A 17,241-nucleotide genomic window follows, 5' to 3' on the forward strand; every position below is an offset into this window, starting at 1 on the left:
ATGCATTTTGGGGGGTGTCCGGCTGGCTAAGTCGGTAGAGCATCCAACTCTTGATCTTGGGGCCGTGAGTTCAAGTCCCACACTGGGTGTAGAGATCACTTTTTTTTTTTTAATTTTATTTATTTATTTGAGAGAGAGAGAGAGACATCACAAGCTGGGAGGAGGGGTAGAGGGAGAAGTAAACTCCCTGCTGAGCAAGAAGTCCAATGAGGTACTTGATCCCAGGACTCCAGGATCACGACCTGAGCCGAAGGCAGATACTTAACTGACTGAGCCACCCAGGCGCCCTAGAGATCATTTAAAAAATGTATTTTGGTATAAGTATAGAGGCTTATGCTTATTTCAAAATTCAAGTTTGAAAGCTGAAATTTTTTTGTGTTGTGTTACATGTCCTATCACCAATATCTTTACCAAAATATTAAGACCATTATTAATCGAATGAGAGACTACTGAAGACAAAGCCATCAGAAAAGCAGTGAGGTTTTTGTTTTGTTTTAAGATTTTATTTATTTACTTGACAGAGGGAGAGAGACCACAAGCAGGGGGAGCAGCAGGAAGAGGGAGAGGGAGAAGCAGGTGTCCCACTGAGCAGGGAGCCCGATGTGGGACTTGATCCCAGGACCCTGGGATCATGACCTGAGCTGAAGGCAGATGCTTAACCGACTGAGCCACCCAGGCGCCCCAGAAAAGCAGTGAGTTTTGTTAGAAATTGCTACATCTCCCAAATTTGTGTGTTACAACATAATTGTCATAAGAAATTATACAATCCATGGGCCCCTGGGTGGCTCAGTTGGTTAAGCGACTGCCTTCGGCTCAGGTCATGATCCTGGAGTCCCGGGATCAAGTCCCGCATCAGGCTCCCTGCTCAGCAGGGGGTCTGCTTCTCCCTCTGACCCTCTTCCCTCTTGTGCTCTCTCTCTCATTCTCTCTCTCTCAAATAAATAAAATCTTTAAAAAAAATAAAAATAAATAAATAAATAAAACTCTCTTCTCTTTAAAAAAAAAAAAAAAGAAATTATACAATCCAGCCCTAAAACAGTGTATGGCATATAGCAGATGTTCAATAAATATTTGCTGAAGAAATCTTGAACTGATTCAACAAACGTTTTTCAAAATGCTTAATCTATGCAAGGCAGCATTCCTAGGAGAATATAACAAATATCTAATAAATGTCTGCTGTAAGGCACTGTAGTATTTTAAAGTTAAATAAAGTATATCCTTAGTTGAAAAAATGTAACCCTCTCTTCATAAGTACCCCAGGATTCAAAAAGCTATTTTTCTATCCTACTTTCTATTTAAATATACCATATCTACTTAATTATCTATTAAATATATGTATTTATATATATTTATATATGTTTAACAGATATACTTAATATATCCACTTAGTATATCAACTGAGCTTTCAAAATCTTGTCAATCCATTCTAAAGATAAATTCCCGAGTCTCCAGTGACAACATAACTGAGACTTGGCATCGAAGAAGAATTCCAATCTTTGTGGGCTAGCAGATGACTGACCCACCCACAGGACTACAAAGACAACACAGAACACAGTAATTTATGCTGTGTTTTTCTGATTTCAAATGAAACTATGTTCCAAAGTCATTCTGTTCCTTCATGTGTCCTCCCCTCCCAATCAATCATGTGGTCTTCTTGGAAGCCATGGAGGACCAGAGATAAATAGTTGTTCTTTTGGAGAGGCCTGTTTTTCTATTCAATATAGCCTCATGTTATTTTTGTTCTTTAAGTACCAGCATTTCAGTGAATGTTTGTTTGCTAAGTATTTCCTTTAAAGGAAATTTCTGTTATGAAAAAACAGAGCAAAGGTCAGGAAACTTTGACTACTCACCTGGTGAAGTGGCATGAGAGATCCTCTCACTTGGGTATTTCTCCTGCATGGCCATCAACACCGTTATTTGAGCCAACTGTAGAATGAAGGAATAACCAGTCAGATCTCTCCACTATCTTTTAATTCCTTGTAACTTGATCCGATTCAACTGAACTGTCAAAACCACATAGGATTCATCTTCCACATGTTTTGCTCAAGATATTTAGATTTTATTTATTTATTTGAGAGAAGAGAGTGAGAGCATGAGCAGGGGGAGGGGTGGAGGAAGAGGGAGAAACAGACTTCCCTACTGAGCAGGGAGCCTGACGTGGGGCTCAATTCCAGGACCCTGGGATCATGACCTGAGCCGGAGGCAGATGCTTAACTGACTGAGCCACCCAGGCGCCCCTCCCAAAGATTTTTTTTTTTTTCTTAAGATTTTATTTATTTGCGAGAGAGATAATGAGAGACAGAGAGCATGAGAGGGAGGAGGGTCAGAGGGAGAAGCAGACTCCCTGCTGAGCAGGGAGCCCGATGTGGGACTCGATCCCGGGACTCCAGGATCATGACCTGAGCCGAAGGCAGTCGCTTAACCAACTGAGCCACCCAGGTGCCCCCCAAAGATATTTTTTAAGGCAAAGCAACACCCAATACTCTATCCTACTTCTCTTCCTAAAGTAAGGGAGAAAATCTACAACCAAATGGAGACTCAATACTGATCCTATACGTCCTAAAACCCCTCAATTGTTGCAAAAATTAAAAATATTATTTTTTTAAAGATTTTATTTATTTGAGCGTGAGAGGGAGAGAGCATGGGCGTGCATGAGTAGGGAGGAGGGGGGGGGCGCCTGGGTGGCTTAGTCGTTAAGCGGCTGCCTTCGGCTCAAGTCATAATCCCAGGGTCCTGGGACCGAGTCCCACATCGGGCTCCCTGCTCCGCCAGAAGTCTGCTTCTCCCTCTCCCACTCCCCCTGCTTGTGTTCCTGTTCTCACTCTCTCTCTCTCTGTCAAATAAATAAATAAAATCTTAAAAAAAAAAAAAAAGAGTAGGGAGGAGGGGCAGAGGGAGAGGCAGAAGCAGGCTTCCCAGCGAGCAGGGAGCCCGACAACCCCAGGCTTGATCCCAGGACCCTGGAATCATGATTTGAGCTGAAGGAAGACGCATAATCAACTGAGCCACCCAGGGGTCCGAGAACATTACTTTGAATTAACAAACTTCACCACAGATTTTCTTAGCCATGGAAACAGGACTGGAGAGTGGGGTAGAGAAAAGAACTAAATAACCAAACCAACAGTGAGGTATTATACCTTCAATTATGATTAACATAAATTCTCCAATTCCTCCAGTAATGAAAGTTAATTATATGATGCACAAATAGAATTCTTGGTCATAAGCAGAACCCCAATTCTCAGCTGGGAACATAAGATTTTCTTCCCGTTTCCCTACTTCTTAGAACATTTATATTTATTCTAATGGTAGGCTGTGAGAAGTCAGCAAAAGTCTGATGACTATCTATGTAAACAAAAGCCTTAATTAACTGTAGCTAACAGTAGCAAATAATAATATCTTATATTTGCATAGCACCTGAGAGGCATGGCAGTCAGTACAGGTAAGTGGTTCAGAGTATGCGCTTGTGATCAGACAGCTTGGGTTTGAAGTCTGACTTAATTAGCTGTGTAACCTTGGGCAAATTTCATAATATCTCTGTACCTCAGTTCCTTCATATAAAAATGAGAATGGGGGGCGCCTGGGTTGCTCATTTGGTTAAGTGTCTGCTTTGGCTCAGGTCATGATCCTGGGGTCCTGGGATCGAGTCCCGCACCCAGCTCCCTGCTCAGTGGGGAGTCTACTTCTCCCTCTCTTCCCCGCTCAGGCTATCTTTGTCTCTTTCTCTCAAATAAATAATAAAATCTTTAAAAATAAATATATAAATAAAAATAAAAATGAGGACAGGGGTGCTTGGGTGGTTCAGTCAGTTGGACATCCAACTCTTGGTTTCGGCTCAGGTCACATGGTCTCAGGGTTGTGGATGGAGCTCCGTGTCCGGCTGTGCGTTCAGCAGGGAGTCTGCTTGAGATTCTCTCTTTCCCTATGCCCCTCCCCCTGCTTGTGGGCATGCACCCACTCTCAAATAAATAAATGTTAAAAAAAATAAATAAGTGAAAATGAGGATAGGAGTGCCTGATTTTTATTTACTTATTTGACAGAGAGAGAGAGAGAGAGACAGCGAGAGAGGGAACACAAGCAGGGGGAGTGGGAGAGGGAGAAGCAGGCTTCCCGCTGAGCAGGGAGCCCAACATGGGGCTCAATCCCAGGACCCTGGGATCATGACCTGAGCCGAAGGCATATGCTTAGCTTAACGACTGAGCCACCCTAAATGTCCAACTCTTGATCTCAGCTCAGGTCTTGATCTCAGAGCTGTGAGTTCAAGCCCTGTGTTGGGCTCCATGCTGGGTGTGGTGCCTACTTAAAACAGTAACAATAAAAATAAATAAAAATGAGGATAGGGGCGCCTGGGTGGCTCAGGTGGTTAAGCATCTGCCTTCAGCTCAGGTCATGATCCCAGGGTCCTGGGATCGAGCCCCACATCGGGCTCCTGGCTCAGTGGGGAGCCTGCTTCTCCCTCTCCCTCTGCCTCTCTCCCTGCTCATGCTTTCTCTCTCTCTCTATCTCTGTGTCTCAAATGAATAAATAAAATCTTAAAAAAAAAATGAGGATAAAGACAGGACCTAATTCATGCTAATTCATTTAGAATTAACTCATAACAGTGCCTGACACATATTAAGTGCTTAATTATGTTATTATTATTACTTGGCAGTTTACATCAATAAAAAGTGGCATATGGTTGTCCCTGGAAGATAAAGTATGAATTTAGAAACTGAATTTGTAAGAGTCTCCAAAGAGTTTGGGACAAACTCAGTCGATAGATCACAATTCTTAGCCGTGAAATTCAACTTTGGTGAGAAAACAGAGGCTATATGGGTACTATTTCTCTAATGTGCTTTACTGACCTCTATAGTTTTCTCTTAGTAACAACAACCCAAACCCTTGCTGATTCACTGCATCTACAACAGAAATGGTAACACCCACTGAAATCCCAGGTCTTCACATAGTGGGTAAGAGATGATTGTTCAGTAAAAGCTTCAATTTATGGCTGATATCATTTAGTGTGTTAATGGTGACACCGAAGGATTAGAGTATCTACCTAGCAGTGATATCAAATGGTCAATATCAAAATCCTTTTCTTCACTCATTTCTTTAAGGTATAACAAAATGGTAGTAAAGGTCCACTGGACTCTGAGACCTTTCCAAATTCAGAGGAGTTAAAAATAGGATGACAAAAGAACTCTCAGTTAAACAGAACTACTCTATAACTCGGCAATTCCATTCCTAAGTATATGTTCAAGAGAAATAAAAACATGTTCACACAAAGTTTTGTACATGAATGTTCATAGCAGCATTATTTATAACAGCCAAAAAGTAGAAAAAACTCAAATGTTCATCAACCGATAAATTCCATTTATATGAAATGTCCAGAATTGGCAAATCCATATAAACAGTAGATTACTGGTTGCCAAGGACTAAGAAGAGGGAGGTAGGGGAATGGGGAGTGACTGCTAATAGATATGGTGTTTCTTTCCAGGGTGATCAAAATCTCCTGAGATTAGATAGTGGTGGTGGCTGCACAACCTTGTGAATGTACTAAAACCACTGAATTGTACACACATAAAACTGAATTTTATTGTACATGTATTTTACCTCAAAAAAAAAAAAAAAAAAAAAAAAAACCTCCCACAAGGAGTAAAACAGTATGGAAGAGACAGTTCCTTTTTTTTTTTTCTTAAGTAGGCTCCAAGCCCAGCATGGGGCCCAACGCAGGGCTCAAACCCACAACCCTGAGATCAAGACCTGAGCCAAGACCAAGAGTCAGACATTTAACCGACTGAGCCACCCACCTGCCCCTGGAAGAGATAATTCTTGACTTTTTCCTACTAAGTTCAGAAGTAGATGAGCTACTGATGGAAGTTTTTAGGACCATTTGAAGGACATAAAGATTTCCTGAGATAAAAGTGAGAGATAAGGGACGCCTGGGTGGCTCAGTTAGTTGGGCGTCTGCCTTCGGCTCAGGTCATGATCCCAGGGTCCTGGGATCGAGTCCTGTGTCCCGCTCCCTGCTCAGCGGGGAGCCTGCTTCTCCCTCTGCCTGCCACTCCCCCTGCTTGTGCTCTCTCTCTCTCTGACAAATAAATAAAATCTTAAAAAAAAAAAGTGAGAGATAAAAGTACCAAAAATAACCAATTATACAGCCAAGAAAGGTAAGAGTGAATGGAAGCAGACAGAAGAAATACCCAACATTGATGGTTTCTTTTTTTTTTTTTTTTAAGATTTTATTTATTTATTTGACAGAGAGAGACACAGCGAGAGGGAACACAAGCAGGGGGAGTGGGAGAGGGAGAAGCAGGCTTCCCGCAGAGCAGGGAGCCCAATGAGGGGCTCTATCCCAGGACTCTGGGATCATGATCTGAGCCAAAGGCAGACGCTTAACGACTGAGCCACCCAGGCGTCCCTTAACATTGATGGTTTCTATCTTCATTTTTTATTTTTATTTTTAAAGATTTTATTTTATTTATTTGACAGAGACAGAGAGAGACAGCTAGAGAGGGAACACAAGCAGGGGGAGTGGGAGAGGGAGAAGCAGGCTCCCGGCCAAGCAGAGAGCCCAATGTGGGGCTCGATCCCAGGACCCTGGGATCATGACCTGAGCCGAAGGCAGACGCTTAACGACTGAGCCACCCAGGTGCCCCGATGGTTTCTATCTTCAAAGCCCTTTAAGCTACCTAAGTATTCATTCAACAAATTTAACATGTATTGAGTACTTGCTACCCACAAAGCACTGTGCTAAACACTCTATTATAGGTATAATGTCTTATGTTTAATGCTCACATCAAACCTATGAGGCAGTAACTATTATTACCCTTACTTTATGGATAAAAAAGATGAAGGTTGAGAGATGTGAAGGTCATATAGTTAGGAAGAGGCTTCAAAGCCAGGACTGTGCTCTAATGCTATAAAGAGTCTAGTCAGCATTCTTTCTGTGTGTGACAAAAAGAAATAAAGTTAAGAAGGCACCATAACTTGGAGTTTCTGCTTCAGATACAGCCAGAGGTGCAAGCCCCAAAGTAGTTAGGAGCAGGGACAGCTCATACAATTTCTTCACGTTGCCCTTGGTCACCACCCAGGCTTTATTTCCCAAGGTGCCACCCAAGAATTAGGTTTTGACTGTTTTAAGTACTTCTCCCCTTGAAGAATTATGTTAGTGTGGAACGTCACACTTGGCAGCTGTTGAAAACCACATCAAGACGAGAGGATTTGAAGGGATACATAGCTGACAAAAGCACATTAAGAATCTCACACCATGGCACTATTTTCATGACCTTGACCATTCATTACACCAGACCTAAAGAAAGAGAAGCCAAATCCTTGCCAAGAAGTTGCCTTTACAAAGTTCTGAGACATTCAACACCACCAGACTATTATAACCTACAAGGCCTAAGGGCAGGTAATGAGGCATGGTTATCTTAATCATCCTGGTATCATCACCCCTCCCTACCTAGCACACAGTATTCGATTCATCAACCAGAATTTACTGAGGGCCTACTATTCGCCTGGCTCTGTGCCATGTGGTGGAAATATTCTGATCCTCCTGTTTTAGCGTGATGAAGTGCTGAATACCCTCTACTGAACAAATTCGCTGGGTGCTCTAGACAATCTGGATGCCCCTGACGTTTTAGGTCAGATAAGTCTTTGCTGGTGGGGCCGGGGGGGGGGGGGCGCTGTCCTGCACATAGTTGGATGTTTCACAGCAGCCCTGACTTCTACCCACTAGATACCAGGAGCAATCCCCGAGTTGTGGCAACCGAAAATGTCTCCTGACACTGTCCTATATCCCGTGCGGGCTGGGAAACTCCAGCCTAGCGCCTTCACAAGAGCTGCCTGTCCCCCCAACCCTAAGTCTCTATTCATCCCGTAACCCTCAGCCCCAACTTCCCTTCCTCAGGGAGGGCTCCTTCTGCCTAGTGCTGTGCACTTCTCCAGCCCACACCACGGAGGGCTAACCGAGTCGTCACCCGCTTCACGTCTACTCTTCTCCCGGGACCGTCTGCTCCGCTAAGGCGAGCAACGTGCTTCCCGCCGTCCCCTCCCCCGGCGACTGGCAGAGGGCCTACCCTTTACAAAGGTAACGCAACTGCTGTGGAGTGAACGATAGAGAAAGCCACGCGAAGAGGGCGGGAAGGCGAGCGAGTCGCGAGGGGGCGTGTGCGGGGCATTATTTTAGGAAGCCCAGCGGGTGAGAAACCCAGAGGGGATGGCTTAACAGCCCCGCGCATGCGCTTCATCTTCCCGCGGCCCCCGAAGAAGGTAGGTCAGGAGTGTCTGGGGCTCCTCTGGGGCTCTTCCAGGGCTCCCCGAGGTGAAGCGGAGTCTCCTAGCCCGACAAGGGCTCCCGAGGGGAGGAGGACTTACATAGGGCCGAAAGCGGGCAGCGAAATCCCTCACACAGGGACGCCGACTGCAGCCACCACGTCAGCCCCGGGCGGCGGTTCACTCCCTCAGCTCGCCTAACGGCCGTTACACGCCCGCCAGGCCGCGCGCCTCAGAGCGCGCGCCGCCCCGACCCCGCCCCTTTCTGCCCGCCTGCGGCCAATCAGGAGTCGGGCCGTGCCCGTGTCCCGCCCCCGCACGCTGCGCTCGGCGCCGGGAGCGGACGGATCTCTCTGCGCATGACCCCGCCGGCCCTCAGAGCCTTCTCTTGAGCCCCTAGTCAGGTCTTGCCTGTGGGCGGAGCCCTCATCCCCAGGGTCTGGGGTGGCTTGCTGGGCTTGGCGGTTCGAGGAGCTGGAGGCCAGGGAAAATCACTCGGGAGCTCCCACATACACACTTGCCCCACCCTTCTCCCATTCCCCACGGCCTATTAGTACTTTCACCTGAAATGAAGCAGGGGGTCACGTTGTGGTCCCGAGTTAGGGTGTGGCCCGGGTCACTGCCCTGTCAGGACTGTCTGTGACTGGGGTCAGGGCTTGGGCTGGGTTAGGGTCAGTGGTCAGACTGTGACCAGGGCTCAGGTTGAAGGGTAACAGATCGATCTTGCCTCCCTACCGAACCTCGGTCCCCAGGAAAAAAACTAAGTGCATTTGCATTAATATCTACTTAAGAATCAGACTGGGGAATTGTTAAAAGGAGGAACAAAGTCATCAGCCAAAGGATAGTGAAAAATTCCAGGCTTCTGGAAACCTGACTTGGGAGGGAGAGGCTTAAAAAGTTGTGTGATTTCTTAACTTCGAAGAACCAGACTTAGAGTTAATTACTGGATGAAATTCACTCTGGAGTTAGGACTCTGGGGATGTGCTGCAAAGTTCTATTCCGCCCCCCGCCCCCGCCCCCAGCTTCATATAACATTTTAAGGTAAGCATATAGAGGCATAAAATAGGTTTAATGGATAATGAATCTGGGTATGATGTGATAGATGCATTTAGGGGGTATCTTCTGAAATTAGGACCAAATGCTTTTGTTAAGACATAAATGGTAAGGATAGGCATCTAAATGAATAAATTTGTGGACTAGTGGGTAGGAAGTAGACTGATGGGTGGTGGAAACATCTACTTGATTGCTTTTATTTCTTTTGTGAAAAACATCTGTGAAGAGGGAGGAAACGGGCATGTAGAGGACTGAGACGAAATGGGAGGATTTGAAGAGCTGATGCAAAGAATGGAAGACAATAGTGGTAGTGCTAAGATTTAAATTTACAAATGACAAATAGTGCATTTGTACAGTTTTCTCCAATGGATTTTTTAAAAGATTTTATTTATTTATTTATTTATTTATTTAACAGTCTTGAGGTCTTTTATTTTCTTTACATTTATCATGCCATAAATTCATAGGGAATGGGTTCCAGAAGTTCGGGCTCCTTTCCATTAGTTCTCACAAAGTGTGCTTCTCTGGGTGGGGCAGGCTGGCGCTTCAGTTGAACCCAAGTACCTTTCTCTTTGGCTTCCTTCTTTTTCTGATCATTTTCCTTCACACCCTTCAGGAAGCTATCTCGGCTCTTTGAGTGTTTAATATGCTCAATGCGTACATTAATTCTCTTGGCAAGAATCTTGCCCTTAACTTGTTTGTTTACAACAATGCCAACAGCATGCTGAGTAACATTATAGACTCTTCCAGTTTTGCCATGGTAACATTTGTGGAGCATTCTTTTTTGAACAGTGCCCATTCCCTTGATGTTCACAATATCACCGTTCTTATAGATTTGCGTGTATGTAGCCAAAGGAACAACTCCATGTTTTCTAAAAGGTCTAGAGAACATACAGCGGGTACCTCTCCTCTTTCCTTTTGTGTTGGTCATTTTGGCGAATTACTGGAAGATGGGGGTTCCTTAAGATTTTATTTTTAAGTAATCTCTACACCCAAGAACTCACAACCTGATTAAGAGCCACATGGTCCCATTGAGCCAGCCAGGTGCCCCAAATATCTGTATTTTATTTTTTTAATTAAAAACATTTTTAAATATTTTATTTTATTTATTGTCAAAGAGAGAGTGCGTGAGCGCGCACAAGCAGGGGGAGCAGCAGGCAGAGGGAGAAGCAGGCTCCCTGCTGAGCAGGCGCAAGGCAGGACTAGATCCCAGGATCCTGGGATCATGACCTGAGCTGAAGGCAGACGCCCAACTGACTGAACCACCCAGGTGTCCCCAGATATCTATATTTTAAAGGTAACTCCAGGGCGCCTGGGTGGCTCAGTCGTTAAGCATCTGCCTTCGGCTCAGGTCATGATCCCAGGGTCCTGGGATCGAGTCCCACATCGGGCTCCCTGCTTGGCGGGAAGCCTGCTTCTCCCTCTCCCATTCTCCCTGCTTGTGTTCCCTCTCTCGCTGTCTCTCTCTCTGTTAAAAAATAAAAAAAAAAAATCTTTAAAAAAATAAACAAGGGCGCCTGGGTGGCTCAGTTGGTTAAGCGACTGCCTTCGGCTCAGGTCATGATCCTGGAGTCCCGGGATCGAGTCCCACGTTGGGCTCCCTGCTCAGCAGGGAGTCTGCCTCTCTCTCTGACCCACCTCCCTCTCATGCTCTCTATCTCATTCTCTCTCTCAAATAAATAAATAAAATCTTTAAATAAAATAAAATAAAATAAAATAATAAACAAAAAATCTTATAAATAAATAAATAAATAAAAGTAACTCCATTATCATATTACTAATTTTCCCAAATGTGAATGAGTCTTAATATTTTAACCAAGATTTAGTGTTAATTTCAGAGAATATTCACAATCAATTTTTAGTAAGAGATAGTCTTAAATCTTCAGTTACTCTCTTATTTTTAAAAGACCTGGGGGGCGGGGCGCCTGGGTGGCTCAGTTGGTTAAGCGACTGCCTTCGGCTCAGGTCATGATCCTGGAGTCCCAGGATTGAGTCCTGCATGGGGCTCCCTGCTCAGCGGGGAGTCTGCTTCTCCCTCTGACCCCCCGCCCTCTCATGCTCTCTCTCTATATCTCATTCTCTCTCTCAAATAAATTAAAATCTAAAAAAAAAAAAAAAAAAAGACCAGGGGCGCCTGAGTGGCTTAATCGTTAAGCGTCCGCCTTAGGCTCAGGTCATGGTCCCAGGGTCCTGGGATCGAGCCCCGCATCGGGCTCCCTGCTCAGCGGGAAGCCTGCTTCTCCCTCTCCCACTCCCCCTGCTTGTGTTCCCTCTCTTGCTGTGTCTCTCTCTGTCAAATAAATAAAATCTTTAAAAAAAAAATGTGCTGCAAGGGGTGCCTGCATGGCTCAGTGGTTTAAGTGTCTGGCTCTTATTTCAGCTCAGGTCATGATCTCAGGGTTGTGGGCTCAAGGCCCGAATTGAGCTCCCCAGCTCAGCAGGGAGTGTGCTTGAGATTCTCTCTCCCTCCCCCTTTCCCCATTTCATGCTTGTGCACGCATGCTGTCTCTCCAAAATAAATAAATAAATCTTAAAAAAAAAGACTTAATGAAAATTTAATGTCAATGGAAAAAATAAATTGTCAATGACACTATCAGCTGACATGACTGAAAAATGCCAGTTATGTGCCACCTCAGCTTAATCAAAGAACATGAGAAAACTAACTGCATCATAAGTTCTTTTTTTTTAAGATTTTATTTATTTGACAGAGCACAAGCAGAGGGAGCAGCACGCAGAGGCAGAGGGAGAAGCAGGCTTCCCACTGAGCAGGGAGCCCGATGCGGGACTCGATCCCAGGGTCCTGGGATCATGACCTGAGCTGAAGGCAGACACTTAACCGACTGAGCCACCCAGGCGTCCCTGCATCTTAGTTATAATCATATCATTAGAACTACCACTTTTGCCTGCATTCGTGTTGTCTAGTGCCTTATTTTATAAGCATCTATTGTTACACAGCACAGAGGCTTCTTTCATGTGGTCAACCAAGTATAGTTTAAGTTCAATGGCTTCCTTGTTTACTTAATTTTGTTTCATTCTATTTTCTTTTGGAGATATTTAGTATAGTATAGTCAGTAATATTTTGCCTTTATCCTTCAGGGTATATTTAATTTAATTTTTTTTATTTTTAAAGATTTTATTTATTTGAGAGAGAGGGAGAGTGCATGAGGGGTGGGGAAGGGGCAGAGGGAGAAGCAGACTCCCCACTGAGCAGGGAGCCTGACACAGGGCTCAGATCCCAGTACCCTGAGATCATGACCTGAGCCGAAGGCAGATGCTTAACCAAGGCAGATGTTTAACCGGCTGAGCCACCCAGGTGCCCCCAGGATATATTTTAAATAAGGGCATGGGTTAATGCCTTCACCAACAGGTCTATTTAAATAGTCTACTCATAAATAAATAAATAAACAAACTACTCCAGACCTATAAAGTGAATATGAATTCCCAATGAAATGTAAATACTTGCATGCTGATTTAATAAATGTGTGGCTTTGGTGTACATAAAAAAATATGTATTGATCATCAGACTTAATTTTTTTCAGGAGCTGTGAAAACATTAAATGACAAGAAAAGTTCTTGCAAATGAAACGTTAGGACTGTTAGATTTAGCTTTATTGTTGTTTGTACCAAAATATTTTCCCAAGAAATTAATTTCTAAAATGATCATAGATATCAATCAAAAGTAGTACTTCAAAAACAAAACAACTAACAAAAAGAGGTCTTCTTGTGATTTTGTGAAAGTTCCACCTCTGCCAGCTTACAAAGCCTGTCCTGTTTCCTGGTCCATACACCTACTTCTTGCACTCAACTGTCCTTTCTGTAAGGTCCAAAGACTGTGTCTTATGTACTGTTGAATCCCCAGGGCTTAACACAGGAACTGGTACATAGTAGATTCCAACCCATTTTTGAATGGATAAATGATAGTAGCAAACATTGCTCCCTATATCCACCTCTACTAGGAAGGTGGGGGGGTGCTTATGAGGTCAGAAATAATTAATAGGCAGGATAATAACATATGGAATCATTTAATCCTAATTCTGAAATTGAATAGCTCTTGACCATTCTGCAGAAGAAAGGAGACAGTTGGCCAGTTGGCCAATGCCCAGGAACCTTCCCTAGAACCAGTCATACAGTCCCGGTGTTGAAGCAGAGATCATCTGGTCAAAGTCTTTCACATATAGGGGAACCAGAACCTATAGAGAATAAAGTGACTTCTCACATATATACATATCCCGTTCCTCATAAAGCACTGAAGCTTTGTAGTCAGAATACACAGAAAAGGAGAGTCAAAGTAGAATTCCTTGCTGTTTATTGGCCATTCTTTTTGCCCAGCCCCCTACCACATTGAGCGGCCCAATCCTGCCCTTGGACGAGTTCCAGAGATGGGAAGGGATGGTGGGATGAGGAAGCACAGCTTGAGGCTCAGCAGCCACATTTCTTACCAGATAGTAGTTCGGACACGCAGGGGTTCCATCTCACTCCCTAACAAAAGGACAGACTATTTCTCTCCCTAAATCTTCTTCCACTCCACCCTTACCTCAATGAAACTAGAAGCCAAGGGCTAGAGTTGGGGGAAATATCTGGGCAGGATTTTATCTCAGCATCAAGCCTATCAGAAGAAAAATAGTCATCCAGGCTCCTGCAGGAAAGAAAGAAATGATTACAAATAGGATTCGGTGGCTTTGGGAGCCTGGGAAACTTTTTAGGCTTAGATATTCCACTTTGTGGGATTATTTAGTAATCCATTCATGCATTCTTTCAACAAAGCTTTCCTGGGGCCCACTGTCCCAACTGGGGTCTGACAGTCCCTCCCTTAAATTGGGGGGAAGGCAGATGGAGTACAGGGATGAAATGCACTCTCTAGTTCAATGGGGACCCCACTCAGCCCCCCTCGCTTATTACCTGCCTGGCCCTAACCCCTACTCTAAGTCATTTCTGGATAGTCTCAGGTTCTGATGAGGTGTAAAACTCCAACTGTGACTACCAACAACCCCACAATGACAACTCTGCCATGTACTGCTGAGTAAGCTTGAGACTTGGAGAGGGTAACTGACTTCTCCCAAGTCACACAGAGTTGAGCAGAGAGAGAATCCAAGACCAGCGCCAGCCAGAACCCAGTGTGCACCCCCAGACCCTGGGGCACCTACCAGAATTTCACACCAATCAGTCCCTGTGCACCAACCTGCCAAACACCGGCTGCTGGAGGCATTGGACTCTGAAACCACATAGAAAGAAAGATTGAGCTTGAGGAACCATCCTGACAGGATTCCCATTGTTTCATCAAGATTGAGAGAAAGGGCCGACCCTTTGTTGAAGCAAGGCCTCAGAAGGGTGTGATGATGACCCTTTTACCTCTAATTAGAATGGATTTACTAAGATAGGCTTTCCCCGGAGGGTCAGCTCTTTGGAAGACTCTTAGGGAAGAGAAAGAAGAGACTATTCCAGATCGGCAAGGAGAATATACAAAAGCAGGGTGGCACAAGGGACAAACAGACTAGGAGAAGAGTGAACTGGTGTGGCAGGAAAGGTGGGAATGGGAGGAGAGGAGTAGAAGTTGAATGAGAACAGGATCAGTGAGGGGAGGGGACCCCTCCAGAGCAGAGGAGAAGCTGAGGATATAGATTTGGGGAGGATATGGACCTGGATTGAGGGAAGAGTGTAGGACAAGAAGGTAGGAGGGATCTCAGAGCAGGTTAGTGGGAGGCTCTGCGAGAGGAGTCAAGGAGGGCGCCTGGGTGGCTCAGTCGTTAAGTGGCTGCCTTCCGTTCAGGTCATGATCCTGGGGTCCTGGGATCCAGCCCCGCATTGGGCTCCCTGCTCCGCGGGGAGCCTGCTTCTCCCTCTCCCACTCCCCCTGCTTGTGTTCCCTCTCCCGCTGTGTCTATCAAATAAATAAATAAAATCTTAAAAAAAAAAGAAAAAGAGGAGTCAAGGAGGCCCCTAAATGACCCAGTTACCGCTTATCCGGTTGGGCCCAAACACCATCCAGCCCGGGCCGCTCTCCAGGAGCTCTTGCGCCGGGATCTCCCAGGGGACGTCTTCTGCCTACAGGTCTGCGGGGGACATAGTATAAGGGTAGCGACGTCCGTCCCAGCTCCAGCCAGGGAAGGCCTTTGCCGGAGACACCAGGGAGCTAGGTGTGTTCCCCAAAATCCCGCCCCTTAGGGCAATCCACCGGCCCCTTCTCTACAAGCCCCACCCTCGGTTCCGCCCCTGACAAGATAGGCCAATCCCCAGCTCCTCCGTCCTCCAGGCCCCTCCTTAGTCCCGCCCCCAGGGTGGTGGCATTGGTACAGTGATAGGCGTCTGGCTACCCAGCGGCGGTCCCCAGTGGCCGCCCCCAGCGGCGCCAGGCGGAGGCTGCCGCGACTGCCTGGAGACCCCAGGGCTGCCTGCTTACTGGCTGGCACGGGTATCCCTCCCGCTCGTCACACAAAGTCACTCGGCTGTGCAGGTAGAACGTGTCGTTGGTCACGAAGTGGAACGGGTTGAATGAAGGCCAGCGTCACTGGCAGAGAGGCCCCGTTGGCTCGCAGGCCCTGAGCAGCTGGTTGCTGGCGAGGCAGAGTCACTCACTGTTTGGAGTCCTGGCTTGGGCCGGCTATGTGGACGCAGGAACATTGATTTCCCCCCTTTTCGCTGGTGCTGTTTGAGTGTAGATGCTGCGTCTTGTACTGAGAACTTTACATGCATTATTTCATTTCATCCTCACATCAATCCTAGGAGGAAGACTATATATACTTTTGTCCCCTTCCCCTTTCTTTCTCTCTCTCCCTCTCTCTCTCCCCTGACTCCTTTCTTTCCTCCCCTTCCTTCCTTCCTTCCTTCCTTCCTCTCTCTCTCTCTCCCTTCCTTCCTTTTTCTTTCTTTCTTAAAGTTTGCTTGACTGGGCATAGTTTATCAGTCATCACTTATAACAAGAATTGCTCCAAACTGAAAAAAAGAAATCTCAGTTATTGGTGGCAGTGTAGGGATTGGTGTGCAAACTCTGACAGACATAGAAAATTCTGAGCTAAGGGATTAGGAGATAGTGGTCTGAACTGTCCACACTATTGTCATGGTGACTTTTTCTTGAGGTGACAATAACTTAAATGTAACCCCTTCACTATAACCAGTAATATTTGGATAGGCCTGTGCGATAGAGTCCATGGCAGAAAGAAATTCTTACTATGGTCCTTGGGAGAATTGGGGAACATGAGTGAACAAAACAGACCAAAACCTTCTATTCTCTTGTGGGTAAGGGGAGACAGTAAATAACTTAATTTTAATTTTTTTTTAAAATTCAATTAGCCAACATATAGTACATCATTAGTTTCAGATGAATAACTTAATTTTTAAAAAAGCAAATGAGGGGCACCTGGGTGGCTCAGTCGTTGAGCGTCTGGCTTCGGCTCAGGTCATGATCCCAGGGTCCTGGGATCGAGTCCCACATCGGGCTCCCTGCTCCGCCAGAAGCCTGCTTCTCCCTCTCCCACTCCCCCTGCTTGTATTCCCTCTCTCGCTGTGTCTCTCTCTGTCAAATAAATAAATAAAACCTTTTAAAAAAAATAAAAATAAAAAAGCAAATGATCTCGTATAATATGACATATATTTAGGAGGTGATACATAGAAGAAAGAAATTGATCTAGAATGGATGAGTGGAGGGTAGTTGCAATTTTAAATAGCATGGGCAGGCTAGGCTTCATTGAAATGGTGACATTTTAGCAAAGACTTGAAGGAGATGAGAGTTTTTCCTATGGGTATCAGGGAGTTGAGGGTTTCCAGAATGAGAAACCAGCCAATGCAAAAGTCTAAGGGACAGCAAATTACTTACCCACTGAGTTACCTGTCTGCACAGACGCTACCTCCTTGTGAGCATTAGGGAATCACCTGTCTAATCTCTGTCTCTTGTACTCCCTGAGGCCCATTTAGTCTTTTTACCCCCATGGTCTTTATTTCCGG

The 17,241-nt window shown here is 45.3% G+C and overlaps 2 protein-coding genes and 1 long non-coding RNA gene across 5 annotated transcripts in view; all 3 read right to left on the reverse strand.

Annotated features, from left to right (window-relative positions):
* Positions 1-8,462, reverse strand: part of CEP85 (centrosomal protein 85) — a 35,154-nt gene extending 26,692 nt beyond the window's left edge. For 2 of the 3 annotated variants that reach the window (XM_035019415.1, XM_035019413.1), the window contains exons 1-2: positions 8,356-8,462; positions 1,851-1,926 (exon numbers count right to left, since the gene is read on the reverse strand). In XM_035019415.1, the coding sequence (XP_034875306.1) occupies positions 1,851-1,905 (55 nt within the window). In that variant the 5' untranslated portion in view covers positions 1,906-1,926; positions 8,356-8,462. The remainder of the gene's footprint in view (positions 1-1,850; positions 1,927-8,355) is intronic. The other variant, XM_035019414.1, reaches the window with a different exon arrangement.
* Positions 8,463-9,724: 1,262 nt separating this feature from the next.
* LOC118020294 (60S ribosomal protein L21-like) lies at positions 9,725-10,249 on the reverse strand. The gene has a single exon (XM_035020212.1). The coding sequence runs from the start codon at positions 10,232-10,234 to the stop codon at positions 9,752-9,754; it is 483 nt and encodes a 160-aa protein (XP_034876103.1). The 5' UTR covers positions 10,235-10,249; the 3' UTR covers positions 9,725-9,751.
* A 2,918-nt stretch (positions 10,250-13,167) lies between these two features.
* LOC118019844 lies at positions 13,168-15,660 on the reverse strand. Its single transcript, XR_004681760.1, has 3 exons — positions 15,258-15,660; positions 14,448-14,515; positions 13,168-13,939 (listed from the first exon to the last, which is right to left on the reverse strand). It is a non-coding gene; the product is annotated as an uncharacterized LOC118019844 (long non-coding RNA).
* Positions 15,661-17,241: the final 1,581 nt, after the last annotated feature.

This window comes from Mirounga leonina, unplaced genomic scaffold, assembly GCF_011800145.1.
Source record: "Mirounga leonina isolate KUSES-001 unplaced genomic scaffold, KU_Mleo_1.0 Mir_173, whole genome shotgun sequence".
NCBI classification, from domain to species: domain Eukaryota; kingdom Metazoa; phylum Chordata; class Mammalia; order Carnivora; family Phocidae; genus Mirounga; species Mirounga leonina.